Source organism: Plecotus auritus (assembly GCF_963455305.1).
Source record: "Plecotus auritus genome assembly, chromosome: 1".
NCBI classification, from domain to species: Eukaryota; Metazoa; Chordata; class Mammalia; order Chiroptera; family Vespertilionidae; genus Plecotus; species Plecotus auritus.
Window position 1 is genome coordinate 163,542,061 of NC_137770.1, and position 18,113 is coordinate 163,560,173.

Genomic DNA, 18,113 nt, shown 5'->3' on the forward strand with positions numbered 1-18,113 from the left:
AAAGACAATCTCGTCAATAAATAATGTTGGGCCCTAGCTGGTTTGGCTGAGTGGTTAGAGGGTCAGGTTCAATTCCGGTCAAGGGCACGTACCCCAGTTGCAGGCTCTATCCTCACCCCAGTGGGAGCACGTTGCAGGAGGCAACAAATTGATGTATCTCTCTCACATCCATTGCTTCTCTCTCTCTATGTCTTCCCCTCCCTTTCACTCTCTCTAAAAACATTAATAGAAAAATATCCTCAGGTGAGGATTAACAACAACAAAGCAATATTGGGAAAATTAGACAGATACATGCAAAAAATGAAACAGACTTCTTTCTTACACCATTATAGTTATGCTTATTGTTATAAACTCAAAACGTATTAACTTAAATGTAAGACCCAAAACCATAAAACTCCTAGACAAAAATATCCTAGATGAAAATAAAGGCAGTAAACTCTTTGACATTGCTCTTAGCAATATTTTTTGCATATGTCTCCCCAGGCAAAGAAAACAAGAGAAATAAATAAATGAGATTATAAAATTTTTGCAGAGCAAAGGAAATCATCAACAAAATGAAAAGATAACCTACTAAATGGAAGAAGATATTCACCAGTGATACATCTGATAAGGGGCTAATATTCAAAATATATACGGAATTCATATAATGTAACACCCAAAACACAAACAATAAAATTAGGAAATGGGCAGAAGACCTGAATAGACACTTCTTCAAAGAGGACATACAGATGACCAAGAGCCATGACAAGATGCTCAACATCACTAATCATCAGAAAAATGCAAATCAAAACTACAATGACATACTACCTAACACCTTCAGAATGGCTATCTACAATAATAAAAGCATAATATGCTAATTAGACCAGACGTCCTTCCGGATGAAGCTGGGGATGCGAGGGAAGCCTGGGTCCCAGGTGCCTGCCGGCAGCCAGAGGGAAGACCGAGTCCCGGGTGCCAGAGGGAGGTCGGTGCCAGCAGCCGGGGGAAGGAAGGCCTACTCTAGCACGAATTTCATGCATCAGACCTCTAGTCACTAATAAACCAACAAGTGCTGATGAGGATGGGAAGAGAAGGGAACCCTTGTGCACTATTGGGAATGTAAATTGGTGCAATCACTATGGAAAACAGTAGGGAGGTTCCTCAAAAAGTTAAATATAGAACTACCATATTATCCAACAATTCCACTTCTGGGTATTCAACTGAAGAAACCCAAAACACTAACCCAAAAAGACATATGCACTCCTATGTTCAGTTGTAGCATTATTTACAATAGCCAAGATATAGAAGGAACCTAAGTGCCCATTGATAGAGAAATGGATAAGAAAGATGTGGTACGGGGGAATAAATGATGGTGGAAGAAAACTTGACTTGGGGTGGTGAACACAAAATACAATACACAGATGATGTGTTATAGAATTGCCCATCTGAAACCTATATAATTTTATTAATCAGTCACCCCAAAAATTCAATAAAAAATAAACATAAATAAAAATTAAAAAGTTGTGGTATCTATATATATATAAAAGCCTAAGCGACCTAAGCGACCATTATGACCAAATGGCCGGAACAACCAGTCGACCAGTCACTATGACATGCACTGACCACCAGGGGGCAGACGCTCAATGGAGGAGCTGGCCCCTAGTGGTCAGTGCACTCCCACAGCAGGAGTGCCACTGAGCCAGAAGTTGGGCTTACTGCTAGTGAGCACAGCTGCAGCAGCGGGAGCCTCTCCCGCCTCCGTGGCAGCACTACCAAGCGGAAATGGCAGGAGCAGCAGGGCCGGGATGAGTGGCAGCAGCACAGCGCCCAGCCCTGGCTAGGGCTCCTCCCCAGCCGCCTGCTGCTTTGGCACTGCTGCATCCCTTGGGGGATGTCGGACTGCAGGTTTCACCCAACCCCTGCAGGCCTGGCAGGGATCGCCCGAAACCGGAAGTCCAACATCCCCTGAGGTGTCCTGGGTTGCAAGAGGGCACAGGCCAGGATGAGGGATCCCATCCATGCATGAATCTGTGCACCGGGCCTCTAGTACATATACAATGGAATATTACTCAACCATAAAAAGACTGGCATCTTGTCATTTGTGACAACATGGATGGACCTAAAGGGTATGATGCTAAGTGAAATAAGTCAGACAGAGAAAGACAAATACCATATGATTTGACTTACATGTGGAATCTAAAAAACAAAATAAGTGAACAAGCTAAACAAAAACAAACTCATAGATACAGAGAACATTTTGATTGTTTTGTGGGATAGGAGGAAGGCTGGGAGATGGGTGAAAAAGATGAAGAGATTAAGAAGTACAAATTGCCAATTATAAAAATGGAATGGAGATGTCATGTACAGCACAGGGAATAATATTGCAATAACTATGTATCGTGTCAGTTTGTAATAGGTTTACCAGGGTGATCATTTTTAAGTTATATAAATGTCTAACCACTATGTTGTACACCTGAAACTAATATAATATTTTATGTCAATTATGATTGAAAAAAAATTTAATTAAAAATAAATCACACCCAACAAAACTCTTAAAATCTGACAGTCAGGTTCAGTACCCAAACATTGGACAGGCACACAGCCAACAGCTCTAGCCCCATCAAATTACCAACATTCAAACCAACCAATACAGATTTGGCCTTTGGTTTAATGCAGGTTTCTGGACCTCAGCATTACTGACATTTAGGCAAGATAATTCTTTGTTGGGGGGCTGTCCTGTGCATTGTGGAATGTTGTGCAGCATCCCTGGCCTCCACCCTTTGTAATAGGACATCAAAGTGTCTCCAGCCAGGCCGGTGTTGCTCAGTGGTTGATTCTTGGTCAGGGCACAATCTGGGGTTGCAGGTTAAGTCCCTAGTAGGGGGCATGCAGGAGGCAGCCAATAAATGACTCTCTCATCATTGATATTTCTATCCCTGTCTCCCTCTTCCTCCCTGAAATCAACAAAAACATAAAAAAAGTCTCCAGAATTTTTTTTGGGGGGGAGGGTTGATGTGGGATCTGAGCTCTTCCCAGCCCTGCTATGATGAACAGTAACACAGAAAGTAAACTGTCCAGGAGGACAAGTCAGTTCTTTTAACCATAAAATAACTAGAATGACTTCCTTCCCTTCCCCGCACACACCGCAAAGTCATCATGAAGACCATGTGCGTCCTGTGGGGAGGGATCTCCAGCTCATCCCGGCCGCAGCATCACTGGAGAGGGCCACAAACCCTGAAGCGGCAGCAGCCAGTGCAATCAAAGGTTTCCGGGGGAGCATGCTGTACACCACAAGTCTAAGTAAATTTGTCTTCAGCAAAGCTGAAAACATTCTGTTAATCATGACAGAAACTGGCCTGAGGGTGTGCAAATCCCCAAGAGATTTTTAAAGCCACGTTCACATGTTAGGAATTGCCATCAGGGAGGTGTGGACTCTTCTCTCCAGTTCAAAGGCAGAATGCAATGTCCTCTCCTCCCCCAAAACAAAATAAAAGAGCAGAGGAAGCTGGGCACATGCATGCACACTCCTCAGCAGGAGCAGAACAGTCATCTGAGTGCAAACTCAAACATCAAAGGGAGGGGAGCCAGCAACGTGATGCCCGTGGCCCTGTGCCTCATGTGCTCATTCCACATCAATGAACAGGAGACAGCGGCTACCCAGCCAGGGCCTGGATGGACATCCACAAGGGCAATTTGACCCTCAACACATCCAAATGGAAAATGACAGAACAATAGTCTGGGACTGCTTTGATGGGACCCACCATTTTAACACAACCCTGAACCCATAGAACCACAATGTAGAAAAGCAAACCAAAGCGTGGGAGGAAACATCTTTGGAGCAAACAATAAACAAACGGTTATTCAGACCAATGAGCAGAGACCACAGGAGTCACATCACAAAAGGAGAAAAGGACTTTAGTACACAGCCACTCCAGTAAGTTGGAGGAGGGCCACACACACAGAACCAGTGGATTTGGTACCACTTTTGGAGGTCGCATGGGGGTGCTGAGTGGGCTGGAACAAGTTTCAGAAATTACTGGTGAGACACATCGGGACCCAGTATAAGGGCTGTGTCTTCCAATTCAGTCAGTGCCTTGGGATCACAATAATAATACAAAGCATAGAAGAGCCTCACATATTAATATGGATCTTGCTATGTTATGATAGTTGAGAATGGTCAGGGACCTAAATGTCCAGTGGTTGGAAAAGGAACGACCCAGTAAACAAAGGGCCAGGTAAATGTTGAGACATCAACGTGATAGAATATTGTATTGGCATTTAAAGCAATAGTTGTGGGATGTACATGGCATATAGAAAACCATCAAAATGTAATGGTAGGTAGAAAATGTACTATACAAAATACCTTTGCTGTAATTTTAGTTATGTACATATTTCCTCCCAGTCTCTTCCATATATAACACTGGGAAGAATCAGCATAAAACACTAGCAGTGATACTGAAGGAATTAAGTTATTTAAAAATATATTCTCTTCTTTCCTTTTTATAAGCTTTACTAGGGGCCCGGTGCACAAAATTCGTGCACAGGGGTGTGTGTCCCTCAGCCCAGCCTGCACCGTCTCCAACCTGGGACCCCTCGAGGGATGTCTGACTACCCATTTAGGCCCGATTCCGGTAGGATCGGGCCTAAATGGGCAGTCAGACATCCCTCTCACAATCCAGGACAGCTGGCTCCCAACTGCTTGCCTGCCTGCCTTCCTGATTGCCCCTAACCACTTCTGCCTGCCAGCCTGATCACCCCCTAACCACTCCCCTGCCAGCCTGATTGATGCCTAACTGCTCCCCTGCCAGCCTGATTGTCCCTAACTGCCCTCCCCTGCAGGCCTGGTCACCCCCAATTGCTCTCCCCTACAGGTTCAGTCACTCCCAACTTCCCTCCCTTGAAGGCCTGGTCCCTCCCAACTGCCCTCCCCTACTGGCCTGATCGCCCACAACTGCCCTCCCTTGCAGGCCATCCCAACTGCCCTCCCAACTGCCCTCCCCTGCTGGCCATCTTGTGGCAGTCATCTTGTGTCCACATGGGGCAGCCATCTTGTGTGTTGGAGTGATGGTCAATTTGCATATCACTGTTTTTTAGATAGGATTATGTTTTATAAATTTAAAACCTAAACATAAATGATAGTTTTCCTAGTAATTTTTGAAATAAATCATGTGCTCCAAACTATATTGGCACATTCTACCCAAACACCACCCACCTCTACATGGCCAGGACTGCTGCTGGATTTTAAAGGCCTCCGTTTGAAGAAAACAGATAAACAGTAGGAACTGGGCTTTATGTTAAGGATGAAAAGCTCAAAGAGGTCGTTTTACCCAATTATCTTAATGTTTATTCGAATTCAATCCCATTTTAAGTGACTCTATATATATCACTTCTATTAAGGAATTAGAGCTACAGATACAACCAGTTTGAGATCATTAATCTTGCAAGACCAGTTGACATCAAAATGGAATTTCGTGCCCATCTCAAATCCTTCCACCCCTTGCTCCCCAACACAGATCTCACAGAGGCACATTGGACCAGGCAGCACATCCTCCCGGGTAAGCTCTGGTGAGACTGGGCTCCCCTGCTGGCCCCGAGCATGCAGTCACCGCTGACCCTGGTTTCAGTCAGCAGGGCCCGACCCCAGCAGTTGTGAGAGCTCTGGGGGAGTGCAAGGCACAGATACCTGGGGGCCAGAGAAAGCAGGACTGCCGTGGGACACTGACCTCATAGATGAAGTACACCTTGGCCCCCGTGTAGATCCCCATGCGCACGACGGCACGGACAGCGGCATTCATACCTGGCAAGGACAGGACAGCAGTTAGAGGAGAGACAGGCATGCACTGGCCGCGACCACAGGGAAACGTGACCTCTCAGAAGGCTCCTGGATGAAAGATGGGCCTGACACCCTGCATCTGGGATAGCATCAGGATCTTGGGGAAACGCAGAGCAGAGGGCTGGGCATTTGTGAGCTCATCCACAGACGAACGTCCTTACGTCCTTGGAGAAGCTCCTGGCACACGTTTAATTAGAGTAGCTCTGCTCAGCCACCAGCTGCCTTGATTCCCTACAAACCTGCAGGCAACTCGTTCCAGTTACAAAACAACACAAGGGACAGGTGTTTATTAATAGTTTGCCAAATTCAAAGAAAATAGTACTGAAAAGGACCAGCAGTCTGGGATTTGAGGAGGAGGTGAAAAATAGACAATTTCATCACCAGCGTAAAAAAAATTTCATCAGTGGCTTTAAATACAAAACAAGTCATGCCATTTTATGAAAAGAAATATTAAAACAATATCCTATATAATAAAAGGCTAATATGCAAATTGACCAAACAGTGGAACGACTGGTCACTATGATGTGCACTGACCACAAGGGGGCAGACGCTCAATGCAGGAGTTGCCCCGTGGTGGTCAGTGCACTCCCACAGGGGGAGCGCCGCTCAGCCAGAAGCCGGGCTCATGGCTGGCAAGCACAGCAGCGTTGGCGGAAGCCTCTCCTGCTTCCGCAGCCGCGCTAAGGATGTCTGACTGCCAGCTTAGGCCCACTCCCTGCAGCCATCAGTCAGACATCCCCCGAGGGCTCCCAGACTGTGAGAGGGTGAAGGACCTCCCCCCCAGTGCACAAATTTAATGCACCAGGCCTCTACTTCTATAAATAACACCTGATCAAGATAAACCTGGGACAGGAAAAAGATGCCCCGCCCCCAGCTCACACCTGTGTAGGTTTATGGCACCTACGTGCTGAGGCTCACATCTCCCTGCTCACAGGGTCAGGTGTGCATGGAGCCTCCTCAACCCTCAGACCTGACCGGATAAACAAGCCCTCAGGGTCCCTCCCAACAGGCTTCCTGAGTCTAGGCCTGTATTCTGCTGTGGCCACTGTCACTGGCAAATTAACCACCCAATGCTACACCACACCAATGCTTTGTCTCGGAGGAGATTCCCAAGGTTGACACCCCTACCCCCTTCCTCAAGGGGGAAGGAAGGAGGTAGAGAGACCTTCATACAGGCAGGATAAAGAACGACAGACAAATTGGGGGTTTTAGAAGTGGGTAAGAAATGGCAGGAGTGAAACTGTGACAAGGGGGACGTGATCCAGAGGTGAGCCCAGGAGATCCCTGTGCAATAAAAGCCTGCCCAACGCTGACCTCTGTCCTACACGGTCTGAACAATTTTCAGTGTCAACTCCTTGGCTTCAGTCTCCCCCTGCCTCTTGGGGTGAAGCTGTGCTCATGGAGAAATGGCCTGTCACCCCTCCGCCTGCAGCGGCCCCAGGTGGGGGCTCCCAGGCCCCGGGGTTTCCCAGGCAGGGGAGGACCCTGACACCGCCCTCTCCCCAAGCTCCCAGGAGGTGAACTACGCTCTGAGCAGTAGGACCCAGCCTCACAGGCTTTATTCACTCCCTAGGTCCTGTGATTTAGTGAAACCAGCTGGCCTTTCCCCCAGCTGGGAGCTAGCAGCCTCCTGATTGGACCTGAGGGGCGTCCTCTGCTCAGAGCAGGAAAAACGGAGCTTAGTGCCCCAGCACCTGGGCTGAGGCACAAGGCAGCCTCAGGGGCCTGGGTGCTCCTGGGGAGACAGGGAGGTTGGGCTCTGAGCAGATGAACTGATAGCCACATGAGCAAAATTAATAAATGGCGAAGCGAAGCTGGTAAACCTTGGTCTTCATTTTATTTTATCTTAAAATATGACCTAATTCCCCCCTAGGGCAATGGCTGTGCGTTAGAATCACCAAAGGGAACTTTAAGAAAAAACTGTGCTTCCGGATTTGTTGTTTGGGGTGAGGCCTACTCAGTTAGCCAGCTCTCCTTTCCAACTGGGTGCACAGCTGGGACCCAAACTGCTGCAGGGGCTGGGCCCTACAGGTGGCTGCCTTCCGAGGAGCACCCTGGAGGACAAACACCAAGGAACACAGAAAAAGCCAGTTTTCACCGGTGGCCTCTCACACACATGGCCGGCATCCAGACACAGGCCCCTGCACTGGGATCTGGCAGTCTGCTGGGTGAGCAGGGCCAGGTTCTGGTTTCACTGTTTTGCAGAGCAGTGTCCTGGGGCTCAGCTGTCATCCACTCCGAACAGGCAGTTCGGGGCTTTCACTCTGCGCTCAGACTGCTTTTTCAGTAACAGCTCCACACAGTCAGGTCCATTCATTCTGCTTTTGTTTTGGTTTTGGTAGCCAGACCTGGGAATTAAAACAACTTTCAACAGTAATTTCCATGGGACAATGCAATCCTGCCACTGAGTAAGAATCTTAATATTTGGAAAGTAATGTCCTCCTCATTTGCAAAAATTTAAACCCCAGTCCTCAGGGGATGTACAAAACTGTGATGGGAACCAAAAATAAAGTTTGAAAAAAATTAGGGAGGAGTTAAGTGGGGAGTGTGTGGTAATTACTTTAGATACAATAGAAAGAGTAGATTGTTAGATTGTTTTCTTTCTTTTTTTAATTTAAATTATTGTTGAAAGTATTACATATGTCTCCTTTTTCCCCCAATGAACTCTCCCCGCCCGCTCCCGCCCCCAGCACATGCCCTCACCCCCCTACTATCTGTGTCCATTGGTTATTCTTGACGTTACCTATTAATAGCTTCTTGCTAAATCATCATGCAGGTAAGCTAGTCACTAAGTGATTTCTTCCTTGAATCAGGGAGTGGGGTGGACTCCAGGTTTCCAAATGCTTCCTAAGATTCTGTTCTGGTGAAATGCAAACTTTGAGTAATTTGTAAGAAACAAGGAATGTGTTGATCCTGATAAAATAACTGGGATTCATTCTTTCATTTCCTATGTGATCTGAAGAGTATGAGAAACCTCCTTACGGATCCCATTTAGCCATGTTCCCTGCTTATTTCTCAGTACTTATAACCCTCTCCCAATTCATTTTGATCTTTAATTTCCTTTTTGAAAAATAAAGTCAGATTGCTCAGCCCTCTTACTGGTTTCTTCCTGAATTCACATGGTTTTCATCTTTATACCAAAGCAAAAGTGTGGGATATGTTAGAAAACAAACTTAAAACACACCTTAACTTGCACTTGCTACTAGAGTTCTCCATAAAGGTTCCCCCCTTTAACGATTTAGGGATTGACAGGAAAAAAATCCTAAGGAGAACTGTGTAACGATGTTAGTTCCCCCACGTATCAAAGTTACCAAGTTGGGAGTGTCTCTGATTCATGGACGATCCCAATTGCGGGGTCTTGTGTTCAAAGTCTGCAGAAAACTTAGATAAATTCCTAGGGGAGTTTCCATCCATCCATCCATCCATCCATCCATCCATCCGTCCATCCATCCATCCGTGCACCCAAGATGCAAGGGGTGTCTTCTATGGGCCAGGCACTGCTGCCTATGTCATTGAGAAATTGAGAGAAGCTCCTGGCCTGGTGGGGCTGGTCCTGGCTGCTAACAATAACAGGATAAACACATGACGCCCCCGGTGGAAGGGGGTCAGGGGAAGAATAAAATGCAGAGCAGGGCTGGGGACTGGAGTGTGGGGTGCAGAGAGGGGCTGCAACTGTCCACCAGGAGCTAGTGTGGCCTCCGGCCTCCAGGAGAAGTGCTGTTTCGGGGAATCAGAGAAGTGAGGGAGGCAGCCAAGCGGACATCTGGAAAAGCAGCTCCAGGCCTGGCAAGCGGTGGGGGAAGCGTGCCTGCCGTGCTGCGTCCCAGCCTCCGCTGCAGATGGGAGACCACGGCCAGCACTCCCCCCGTGTTATTCCAACGTAAACAGTCATCAGGGACCCTCTAAACAGGCGCACATTGTGCCAGAACCTCGCTGTGGAGTGAGCCTGAATGTCAAAGGCTCAGCATGGGAAACAATAAGGTGAGCTATCTAAATACTCTTTACGTGGACTCTGAATGGAAATATTGGGTTGCATAAATATACATTTAAAATTAATGTCACCTGCTTCTTCTGCTTCTTGTTTAATGTGGTGAGTCACACATAGAACAGGGGCCCCTGCCCAAGCCTCATTTCCACTGCGCAGGGGCTCCAACCTGCCCTTCAGCCGCAAGTTCTGTGTCAGTCCTGCCACATGCATTAGCACAGAGCTCCTCCTGAAAGGCGAGACTATTCCACTCCACTACCCTTTGTGGTCTGTCTCCTGTGGCTGTTCCCCCTTGGTAAGCAGATAAGCACTGCTGTAAATAATGTCCTTTGACCAACCCTATCTGCCTCCACCTCCATTCACGCCCTACTCTGCATTGCTTCCTGCTGCACAGGGAGCCCAATCAGAAGCCAGACCCTCCATTTACAAACCCATCCCATGCCCCTTGGTCCCCTCCTCCATGTGAAGGGGGACCTGCCAGGTGCCCTGCTCCACCCCTGAAACCCTCCACCCAAGGCCCAATCCTGCTCCTCCTGAGATCCTAAACTTGGCCCCTTTTCCCTCCCCCCCACCCTCCCTCCCACCACCTCCATAAAACCACCCGTATGAGAGGCAGCCAGTGCCTCCAGGTGGCTTCCGGGTCACACAGACTAAATCCAAAGTCCTCCCCACCTGCCGCTCCCCAGGAACCTTGCCCATCTGGCTCTGACCTCTTCCTTGAAAGCCCCTGCAGGCTTGCCCTGCCACCTCCCCAGGCGGCCTCCTGCTGCCACTGCCCCAGGTCAGATGGAGGGTCCCTGACACAGGCTGCCCTGGGAGCTCCAAGGACCAGGGCTTCCCCCAGGTCTGCCTCCTTCCCATGTTCATCTGACCCCAGGTCACACAGCCACTGCCCGAGAGGAGGGCCGAGGTCTGCCTTCACCTAGGACCGTGGTCGGCAAACTGCGGCTCGCGAGCCACATGCGGCTCTTTGGCCCCTTGAGTGTGGCTCTACCACAAAATACCGCGGCCTGGGCGAGTCTATTTTGAAGAAGTGGTGTTAGAAGAAGTGTAAGTTTAAAAAATTTGGCTCTCAAAAGAAATTTCAATCGTTGTACTGTTGATATTTGGCTCTGTTGACTAATGAGTTTGCCGACCACTGGGAGGCCATTGCTAATTCTTGGAACAGTTAAATGAAAACAGACCTGGGATGTTAAAGTAAAGCTGAAAAGATGGGGAGGATTGGCGGCACGGGTTACCCCAGGGCACCCTTCCCCACATCATGTAAGCCAGGGGTGGGGAATGTACAGCCCATGGGCCCTATAAGGCCTGAGAAATCATGTGGTCTGGCCCGGCCAAGGCATTACGGGTGAGTTAAGTAAATGTTTGACCAAATATAGCAGGCTAATTTTTAAGTAGATGATTTTGTGTGTCCCACGAATGATGTTATAAATATCCAAATGGCCCTTGGCAGAAAAAAGGTTCCCCACCCCTGATCTAAGCAAGAGAAACTTCTGACCCAATTGATGACTTGTTTCCACCTTTCTATAGACAGGGTCCTATATTACAATCCAGTCAAACTCCTGGTCAGAGAACCATCGCACAAAACTGCTGGAGGAGTCTGAGCTGCCTGGGTTTCTAAATGCCCCGTGGACTCAGGACTGAAGCCCGGTCCTCAGCTGACCAGGGGGACCAGCAGCTGGAGTGGATTCTCAGGCCTCCCCTAGACCTTCTAAATCACAGTCTGCACCTCGGCAAGGCCGCATCAAGGACAGAGAGGAGGCTGTGGACTCCGGGGCAGCAGGGCCAGAGGCAGAGCAGTGACATGCCTTTCTCTTTTGCACATTCTACTTGTCCTTGGAGTCTTCCTGTGGACTTAAGCCTTTCACTGAGAAGGGGAACAGGAAGGGGGAGGGGAGGAAGGAGATAAGAGTTGAGTGACTCCACTTTCATTTTCCAAATGAAAAAATGTAAGACCCCGTCACATTGCTGGCAGAGAGAAGCTCCGGGTACCTCTCCAAAGCAGCTTGGCCGCCTCTTCCCTCCTGACAACACCAGGATTGTAATACCCAACATGCTAAGTATCCCAGGGAAGACACATGGGATAAAGGGACCTGCTGGCAGATACTTTGTAACAAGTAAAAACACAGCACCCTAGCAAGCTGGGTGAAAAGAGTAACTGGAAAAGTGACTCAACTACTTCCTTAACACATAGTCACCTGTTCTTTATCCCGACACCTTCTCAGCACATTACAGTCATAGTGGATGGACCATGCTGTGTTCTGATGTCTGCCCTTAGAATGGCTTTGCCCTATCTTCATGTCTCTAATTATAATTGCTTCTGACAGCCCAATGGATGGGTGCATCATATTCAAATGGCCCCAATTCTCCCTGATGAAAGGTTTGAAACAAGGGGGAAAACATGCTTTTTGAAGATGACAAAATGTCACACAACAGTGTTTGCATCTGTAGACTACTGTGTAAGCAATTGCACAGACTTCCCACAGTACACATGAGGTTAACACTAGCATTTTAACACTCTGCTTCCTAGACCCAATCACTTTTGTTAAGTTATCATACTATAAACAGAAAAGATCCCGAGGCCTGGCTGGCATGGCTCAGTGGTTGAGCATTGACCTGGGAGCCAGGAGGTCATGTCATGGGTTCGGTTCCCTGTCAGGCCATATGCCTGGGTTGTGGGCTCTATCCCCAGTGTGGGGCATGCAGAAGGCAGCCCATCAATGATTCTCTGTCATCATTGATGTGTCTATGTCTCTCTGCCTCTCTCTTCCTCTCTGAAATCAATAAAAATATATATTTTTAAAAAAAAAAAAAAAAAGATCCCCTGACAGAATGTACAGAATTCCAGGATAGTAAGGGGCTGGAGTGTAGAGTGAGATGCCCACTGTTCTCAGTTGCCCTTTGCATCTTACTGAACTCTAATGCCCGCACAGTTCAGGGCCAGCACAGAAGGAACCCCCCAAGCAGGGCCCCAAAGCAATGTTCAAGAAATCCACGTTCAGTGTAGGTCAACTAGGTGCCTGGGCCCTATCCACAGTACCTCACATTTCTGACTGCAAATCTCCACGCGTTCACTGTCCCCAGACATTACTCAGGAGATGAAAGAGTGCTTTGGATTAGTAGAGATTTAGTTAATTGACATGACTTCATGAGAAAAGAAAACAGCTAGAATGCCTAGAGGAAGGAATTGGTCCACACTTCTTAGTGAGCTGCCAACCCTTGTGCTGGGCACCAGAAAGGAACTGGGGAATTGCCCTGGGGAATGGCACCTGTGCCTAGCCCCCATTTCCACTGCATCCCTAACTGCTTAGCAGATGACATCTCAAACTTCTGAGATGTACAAAGTACACTCAGTTCATCTCAAAGCTCCCTTGCTCACGTGTCAACTGAGGATGAGTTAGAACGTGAAGCATTAGCACCTGCCACATAGCAATGGTCACTAAATGTTAGCTATTCTTACCATTAATGGGAAGACGTACATAGACTTGATTTATGTGAGTGCTATTTACTCTGCCATGGGCAAAAAAGGACTCAGCCTTGTGTTCACTCTGCCCTTAGGGTCCACTCCATTGCTCAGAACTCTCAGCCCTACCAGCTCCTCCAGAAGCCCACAGTTGGTATCTAAGATGATGAGTCATTTTTGGTGTATGACACAATCTTGCTTGAGGGTGGGTACTGAGTCATGATTATGTCTGTCCATTTGGCAATGTGGAACTTATTTTAGGTTAAAATAAAAATCAGTTTAAGTCTGCAGATTCCTTGTGACAACAGAAGAAACACAAGTAATGGAAAAAAAAAATAGTTAGCTTTAGAAATACTCTTCCCTAATGGGTGGAGCTAGGGAGTCAGGAATATAGATGGGGGGTTTATGGCGTGTGTGTGTGTGTTTTTAATAGATTATATAATGCAAATACCATTGGGAATCAAAAGCATTTCATCACTTTGGAATCAAGGGTTATATCACTTCAGCCACTCTCACTGTATTTTAGAGTGGTTGCTGTCACTGTAAAAAGGCATTTTCTGAGAAAGCTCCCTTCAGAGCACCATGGCCTGGAAAGCATTTAGATTGAGATCTTGTAAAACTTAGCTTAAATCCTGCCACTTCCATTTCAAAGCCACATAACCTTAGCTAAGTCAATTATCTCACTGTGGGTCTTTGTCCCTACCTCCAAAATGAAGACACATATGTCTTGGAGCCATGTAATTAGGTCTGGAGATAAGACCTGTACAACTCTTAATATATACAATGTGCCAATACACAGAAGCTATAGTCACTTCAACATAAAATTTTACCCTAACTCCACATCTGATCAGAACATTACTAGGAAATGAAGGCATGAGTATGCTCTTTTTGATTTACAGCTATGAGCAAAATTCTTTTATCTCAGAGGAAATCCAACACTAATCTAACTTAGAATCAAGATAAAGTGGTGAAATGGTGGGCAGCCCAAAAATATCTCTGGGAATAACCTACACTAAGGGTCTGTAAATCTGCTGCTGGCAAGACCAGACCCTCTGAGCATGTCTCCCGTGAGCTTTCTCAGAAAGAAATGCTCTCAAACGCTCAGGCAGATCCAACATGGACTCAAAATAGGACATCTGGCATTTTGCATGAAGTCCAAGAAAAAACAGTCAACAGCCACAGCTCTGCCTGGAAGGGGGAGGGAAGGCATACAAGCGCCAAGGCCACGGTGGGTTGTCAGGAATGTAGGGCAGCCCCGATGTGCCAGGTGAGAGCATCAGGACATCAAAGAGGATGCTACCCACTGAGGTGAGAACTGCCATCTCCTACTAACCTGACAGGACACCAACCAAACAACCTTCTCTTAGAATTTTTGTTTTCAAAATATACTTTTCATTGAGAAGAGGTGTGGACTAACTGAAAGAATTCTTTTATAACTGCTCACAGGTGGCAGGGCCAGGATGAGTAACGGAGAAAATGCTGATTCTGTCTATCGCACCATTATCCTGAGTGCCTATATGCCAACTACCAGGTAGTTAAGCCAATTTTTGGACAAGGATTCAAAAGAATGATTATATATATATATATATATATATATATATATATATATATATTTTTTTTTTTCAACAGACATAGCACCTTAATTATAAAATAACCTTGAAACGCTGACCTTGAAGCCTGGAGGCTTAAAGGCCAGTTCCCCTTCCTGTGCCAACGTTTTATGCTCTTTGGAGGGGCAGGATGCCATTCATTTAAGATGCTTCCTCATTTGTGCTAGCATCTGCAGACACACGTGCTTTTGACAGGGAAGCCACTCTCAGCCCCACCAGGACCCGACATCTTCTGGTGTTCATTTAAGTAACGTGGGCAATGTCCTCGATTTCACTCTGCCATTTCCTCAATCCTGGCCTCTGCTATATCACAACATTTTCTTTCTCTGGAATGTTGATAACCTGAGTCATTGTACTAGGATATCAAAAAAGAACAGCCCAGCTTCCCTGGGAGGCAAAGGCGTGGGCCTGTGGGGCGGGGGCGACGACTGACGCTGCGACAGACACGTTCAAGAGGACTGGGAGGGTCTGGCCTGGGACAGACGCTCTGGGGATGCTGCGCGCCAGGTGCCTAGGGCCAAGGGCGCAGGGCACAGGGACAGCGACAGGCCAAGCATCACGTACGCGCGCGCCAAGGGCGCCAACCGGCAGCACCCGAGCCAGCCACGCCCGGCTCAAGGGCAAAGGGAAGGTCGCGGGGAGGGTGGGCACAGGCTAGGACGCCAGAATCCTAACACAAGCCTCCCTCCTCTTTGTGTGTGGCCTCCAAACAGGTGGAAACGAGGCCGCAGTCTTTAAAATAATCTGGGGGGCTTGCGAGGAGGGAAAAAAAAACAACACCAGCTACCGGATGCGTCTCCGCCTGCGTGGTCCTTAAGGCTCCAGGTCCGCATCCGCCTGGAAAACGCCCATCCACTTCCTAGCGGTTGGCTCGCGCCACCCAGGGATTTGCCTAGATATGAAAAACCCACTCCCTGGGAACCCCTGCGCCCCCACGTGCACCCAGCGCGACAGCCTGGGCGTGGCCGTGTCACTCCTTCCCCCATTATATTGAAATATTTTATTGGTGCGTCCACGGGCCTCGGACTCCTGTCCTTATCTCCACGAAATTCGCCTCCACGCTCGTGGTGGGGTGCCTGGAGTCCGCGCTCGGTGCTGGTGACGTCCCGGAGTCCCCGCTTCCTAATCCTTCCCCCAAAGAGAGGCTGGCGGGGAGGCCTAGTGACCCATTTTAGTTTTCGGTTTGGTCACGAGCCGGAAGGAGAAAGGAGATTAGAGCAGCGGAAACCCCTTTTTAAAATCTCCCAGTGTAAATGTACAGTGTGCCGGACGCCTAGCAACCCCGGTCGGGGACCCCCGCGCCCCCGGACGCGTCCCGAAATCAGCAGCGGGGGACTCCCCCCCCCCACCCCCGGCCCGCGCCGCGTAGGGGCGTGAGTCCTCAGGACGCGCTGCGGGTACCCGCTGTTTCCTCCACGGCACAGGGCGGGAGCCCTGGCATCGGAGGTGGCCGCGCTGTAACCCACCTTCAGGGGGCCTTCGGACCCATCCTACGAGTCAGATTTAGATGAACTACAAGGGCGGTCCAGACGACCCCGTCGCCAGTCTCAATTTTTAAAATAACGTGGAGGTGGAAAATTAATTGATCTTCCGGATGAAGGCTTGGGCTGCCATACCCTTCCCTTCGCGCCCCCGCAGTGACTTGGAGGCTGCACGTACTCTGTGGTTCCCGGGCACTGGGCTGCTCTCCCACATCTCTCTTCTCCCGTACCCCTGTCGCTTGCCCGGGGTCTCCACATGTTCCCCCTGGTACCTCCATCCCTTCTCTCCAATGTCCCCCTCTGCCCCGGCCCGGGGAGATGGTAGCGCACCTTGGGCATCCCCGCCGCTGGTCAGCACGCCGATGGCTTTGCCGGCTCCGGAGAGATGCTCCAGGAACTTTCGGAAGGAAGCTCTGGGGGTCGGGGGGACACCATCGTGGTCCATGGCGAACAGGCCGGAGACCGCGCTGGGCCGGGTGCTAGGCAGCCAGTGCACCCCGCCCGCGGTGCCACTGCTCAGAACCGCTCGCTCCGCCCACTCCGAGCGCGCCAATCGGAAGCTAGGGGCGGGCACACGGGGCGGGGCCTGCGGAGGAGGTGCCGCGGGGCGGGGGGCGTACGGCTCCGCAGGGCGCTATGCAGATAGGGCGGGGTGGGGCGGGGCGGGGCGCACCATTGGTGGACGGGCTTCGGAGGTGCGGGAGCCTCGCAGGCGGAAAGAGCCCAGGTGTGTGAGTGGAGACCTTTCGAGAGGGGGAGTATCGCATATGGGAGGAGCTTCATAGGTAGGCGGGATCATTGCAATTGTGGGGGCCTTGCAGGTCGGTAGGAGCTCCACCTTACAGGTTCGCAGCCGGTGGACGGGACATCACGAGCGGGGTGGAGCATCGCAGGTTGGGGAGGGGGGGTTGGTAGCACCGCAGGTGGGAGGAGCAGATAGGTGGGAGGTGGTAGGCGGGGGTGGACCGCTGCAGGTGGGCGGAGCACCTCATTTGAGGGGAGCCCCGCTGGTGGGTGGGAACAGCGAACGAAAGGGAAAGAACTCCAGCCGAGGCACGCGCCCTTATTCCTGCAGGATTCCTCGCCAGGTGGCGCTCGGAGCCACGGGAACCCTCGCGGTTCTTAGGCTGCCCCAGTTTTCCTCTTCAGCATCAGGTCAAGAGGAAGGAATCGGAATGGATGCTCTAGTTGGTGAGCAAACGTAGGCGTCGCTGCCGGCGATGACAAAGTCCTGACTCCTGTCACCCCAAGGGCCCTGTCGCGCCTTACCCCCCGCCCACCTGCACGGGGGACAAGAAGGAACATGATTGGAGAGGGGACCTTAGCGCCCGGCTTGGGTAGGAGGAAGGCAGGAAAGGCTGGCTGTGGAGATTAGACCTAAATTCCTACCTAAGGAAACCGAGTTCCTAAGCTGTCAGCCAGATGCGCTCAGCCCTGCTGGGAGCTCCAAACCTAAGATACTTGCATCCAGTGATGAACAAGCTGACTCTTTGCGGAGATGAACATCCTGCCAGTTACCTGCGGCTGACACCCAGACTGACCCCTCAGGGGCGTGGCCTCAGGAGGCACTGTACTGGGGCGCAGTGACCCCAAGAGTTTCATATGAGGTCCCATTCTTCTGCAGGTCACAGTGGAGATGGCACAACACCTGAGCCTGCGAGATGCACAATAAATGTTTGTTGAATGGATACAAGAGGGAAGAGATTAAGAAAGGACCTTCGAGAATCCTGTGATAGCAACACAATCAAGCTATTTGCTATAG

At 49.5% G+C, this 18,113-nt stretch overlaps 1 protein-coding gene across 2 annotated transcripts in view; it reads right to left on the reverse strand.

Moving 5' to 3' along the window:
- Positions 1-16,900, reverse strand: part of PFKP (phosphofructokinase, platelet) — a 63,421-nt gene extending 46,521 nt beyond the window's left edge. The window contains exons 1-2 of one of the 2 annotated variants that reach the window (XM_080686372.1): positions 16,682-16,900; positions 5,703-5,776 (exon numbers count right to left, since the gene is read on the reverse strand). In XM_080686372.1, the coding sequence (XP_080542498.1) occupies positions 5,703-5,776; positions 16,682-16,796 (189 nt within the window). In that variant the 5' untranslated portion in view covers positions 16,797-16,900. The remainder of the gene's footprint in view (positions 1-5,702; positions 5,777-16,681) is intronic. The other variant, XM_080686373.1, reaches the window with a different exon arrangement.
- Positions 16,901-18,113: the final 1,213 nt, after the last annotated feature.